The following is a 3,260-nucleotide window of genomic DNA, read 5'->3' as shown; positions in this document are numbered from 1 at the left end:
TTATGTTTTTTTTTTCATATGAATTATGTTTATTTTAACGTGAATTATGCTTGTCTTGACATATATATAATATCCAATAATTATTTTATGTCATATTTATCTTGCTCGAGTACAAGCCGAGTACTCCCTCCAAAGAAGTCAGCCGCATAAAGACCGCGTAGCGAGTTTACAACATTGAAATGAATACATAAGAAAGTTTTTTCAACCCTTGTTTCCATCTAATCTTACTTCAAGAAAAAAGAAATAGATACATTTTGTTTATATTTTCTCTCTCTTTTTATAAAAATATCATAGACCTCTTCAACTATTAACTAGTGGGCCAATTGCTGTTTAAAAAGAAGACCAACAAGTGGGAGAAAGTTCATTGAATATTTCAATAAATAGTCGACTCTTCGTGGCATGTACGTTTATATAAGATCTCTAATCACCCTTCCCCAATCGTATACCCAAAATCACAAACACATAAACACACAGAAGGCCACCATGCAATTTAAACTACTATTAGCTGTAGCAGCAGCTATTGCAGCTGTGGTGACAGCAAGTGCTCAAGTAGGACCAGCTTGTGAAAGTTCATGTGGCAATGTATCTATTACTTTCCCATTCGGTACAAGTGAGGGATGCTACTACAATTCCGATTTTCTCATAACTTGTAACCTATCATCCGGGGAACCAATACCATACCTTGGAGATGGCAATATTGTTATTACAAATATGTCAACAACAAAGGGTGTGTTAGAAATTTTGACGTTTGTAGGCCGTGATTGCTACAATAGTACCGGCCGAGTCACAAGAAACGGGCCATATTTGAAGTTAAGGGATGTCAGGATCTCCCCCAAGAATAAATTTGTAGCCATCGGGTGTGATACATATGCATACTTCGATGGAAGAAGAGGGAATGAGTCTGACGGTACCGGTTGCATTTCAAAATGTGGTAGAAACAGCCTTCTTACAAACGGATCTTGCACCGGAGTTGGGTGCTGTGAAGTTGCAGTTCCAGAAGGACTTAAAACTTTTGAAATGACTATTCGTAGCTTAAATAACCGTACGAATATAACCGACTTCAGCCCTTGCAGCTTTGCTTTTTTTGTTGAAGAAGGGAAGTTTAACTTTTCTACGACGAACCTGACTGATTTTCAAAGTGTAAGCAAGATGCCAATGTTACTTGATTGGTCAATTGGAAACTTGACTTGTGACGAAGCAAAGAAGACAGATAACTTTTTATGCACGGGATTCAGCGAATGCGATCAAGATTATGGAGGTCCTGGATATCGTTGTCAATGTCGTGAAGGTTATGACGGCAACCCTTATCTTGCAAATGACTGCCAGAGTAAGTTTTACTTTTGGCCGGATATTTGATGCTTTCATTATATTTATACTTTCACACAAGTAAAATGATTGACCATTTGCTATTTTACAGATATTAACGAATGTGTGCAAGAAATTCATGAATGCAAACCTAATACTCAGTGCGTAGATACACCAGGAAATTATACGTGTAAATGTCCAGATGGTTACTCTGGAGATGGTAGGAAGAATGGACCAGGTTGCACTGCTGATGAATCCACCATTATAAAGATAGTTGCGGGTAAATAATGTCGCCATAGTTTTCGGTTTATATTATATTAGGCTACTTTGAGACATCACATCATCATGTGTTCATGCTAAGTTAGTTTTTGTTGTTGCAGGTATCTCAACTTCTGCTATATTTCTTCTTATATTCGTCGCCTGGTTGTACTTGGTACTCAAGAAGCGAAAGTTCATACTGCTAAGAGAAAAATTCTTTAAACAAAATGGTGGAATAATGTTGCAACAACGAATTTCTGGTGATGGGGGTTCTCATGATCAAGCAAAAGTCTTCACAGTAGAGGAGCTAAAGAGGGCAACCAATAACTATGATGAGAGCAGAATTATCGGTAAGGGTGGGTATGGCACGGTTTATAAAGGAGTTCTTGCTGATAGCAGAATAGTTGCCATAAAGAAGTCAAAATTAGCAGATCAAACACAAGCTCAGATAGAGCAATTCATCAATGAAGTGGTTATCCTGTCCCAAATAAATCATAGGAATGTGGTGAAGTTGATTGGGTGTTGTTTGGAAACAGAAATCCCATTATTGGTGTACGAGTTCATTCCAAATGGCACCCTCTCCGATCATATCCACAACAAAGGAAAGTCCTCGGCTATTGCGTGGGACATCCGACTCAGAATAGCAACGGAGACGGCTGAAGCACTTTCATACTTACATTCTGCAGCATCCGTTCCAATCATCCACCGGGATGTCAAGCCAATGAATATACTTTTGGATGATAACTATGTAGCAAAAGTGGCTGATTTCGGGGCATCTAAGCTAATTCCTATTGATCAGATTGAGTTGGCCACAATAGTGCAAGGAACACTAGGCTACTTAGATCCAGAGTATTTGCAGACAAATCAACTCACAGATAAGAGCGATGTTTATAGTTTTGGGGTGGTATTAGTGGAACTTTTAACCGGCAAAAAGGCTCTTAGTTTTGATAGGCCAGAGGAAGAGAGGAACCTAGCTATTTATTTTCTATATTCTTTAAAGGAGGGGAGACTCTTGCGGGTTCTTGATGAACGCCTGCAGTTAAATGATGTTCCTAGTGAGATTATCCAAGTTTCAAGATTGGCAGAAAGATGCTTACGCGTTAAAGCCGAAGAAAGGCCTACCATGAAAGAAGTAGCAATCGAGCTCCAAGGAATATTGCCATCAATGATACAAAAGCACCCGTGGGTGAAAAGTAGTTCAAACGAAGATGATGGTGAGTATTTGCTCAAAGAACCAATCAACGACTATGAATGTACAAATGATGGCATTGTAAGCAATTCAAGCTCAAGCACCTTTGATAGCATAAGCAAGCATACTATGTTACCCATTGCTAGTGGCCGGTGAAGGCAGATACTTGTATCTAATTAGCTGGAATACGCTCAATCTTATGTAGGGGGACATGTTGTCGCACTAGAGATTCAATTGTTGCATTCTATTGTTTAGTTTGTTAGGGAGTTATATAAGTTGTAGATATTCAGCCTAAGATGTCATTATTAAGTATTCATTCTTAAAAAAATATCAAAGTACATCTTATTTCAATATTGTTAATCTTTGGTAGCAGACCTGAGATCCAGCCTGATAGATTCCGGCAAAGGATCAGCAGAACTGTATTCAATCGGTAACGATGTTGAAGGTCTTCTACCGATATATCTATGTTTATTTTTACATTCGGTGGTTTAATTTCTACAAATAAGTC

The 3,260-nt window shown here is 38.4% G+C and overlaps 1 protein-coding gene across 1 annotated transcript; it reads left to right on the top strand.

Annotated features, from left to right (window-relative positions):
* Nucleotides 1-483: 483 nt before the first annotated feature.
* On the top strand, nt 484-2,908 carry LOC143626467 (wall-associated receptor kinase 2-like). Its single transcript, XM_077096552.1, has 3 exons — nt 484-1,327; nt 1,418-1,585; nt 1,686-2,908. The coding sequence occupies exons 1-3, from the start codon at nt 484-486 to the stop codon at nt 2,906-2,908; spliced, it is 2,235 nt and encodes a 744-aa protein (XP_076952667.1).
* The last annotated feature ends 352 nt before the right edge of the window (nt 2,909-3,260 follow it).

This window comes from Bidens hawaiensis, unplaced genomic scaffold, assembly GCF_021521415.1.
Source record: "Bidens hawaiensis isolate Kalapana, Puna unplaced genomic scaffold, B.hawaiensis_p1.1 tig00004412_1, whole genome shotgun sequence".
Lineage (NCBI taxonomy): Eukaryota > Viridiplantae > Streptophyta > Magnoliopsida > Asterales > Asteraceae > Bidens > Bidens hawaiensis.
This window is presented reverse-complemented; position numbering and strand designations above follow the sequence as displayed.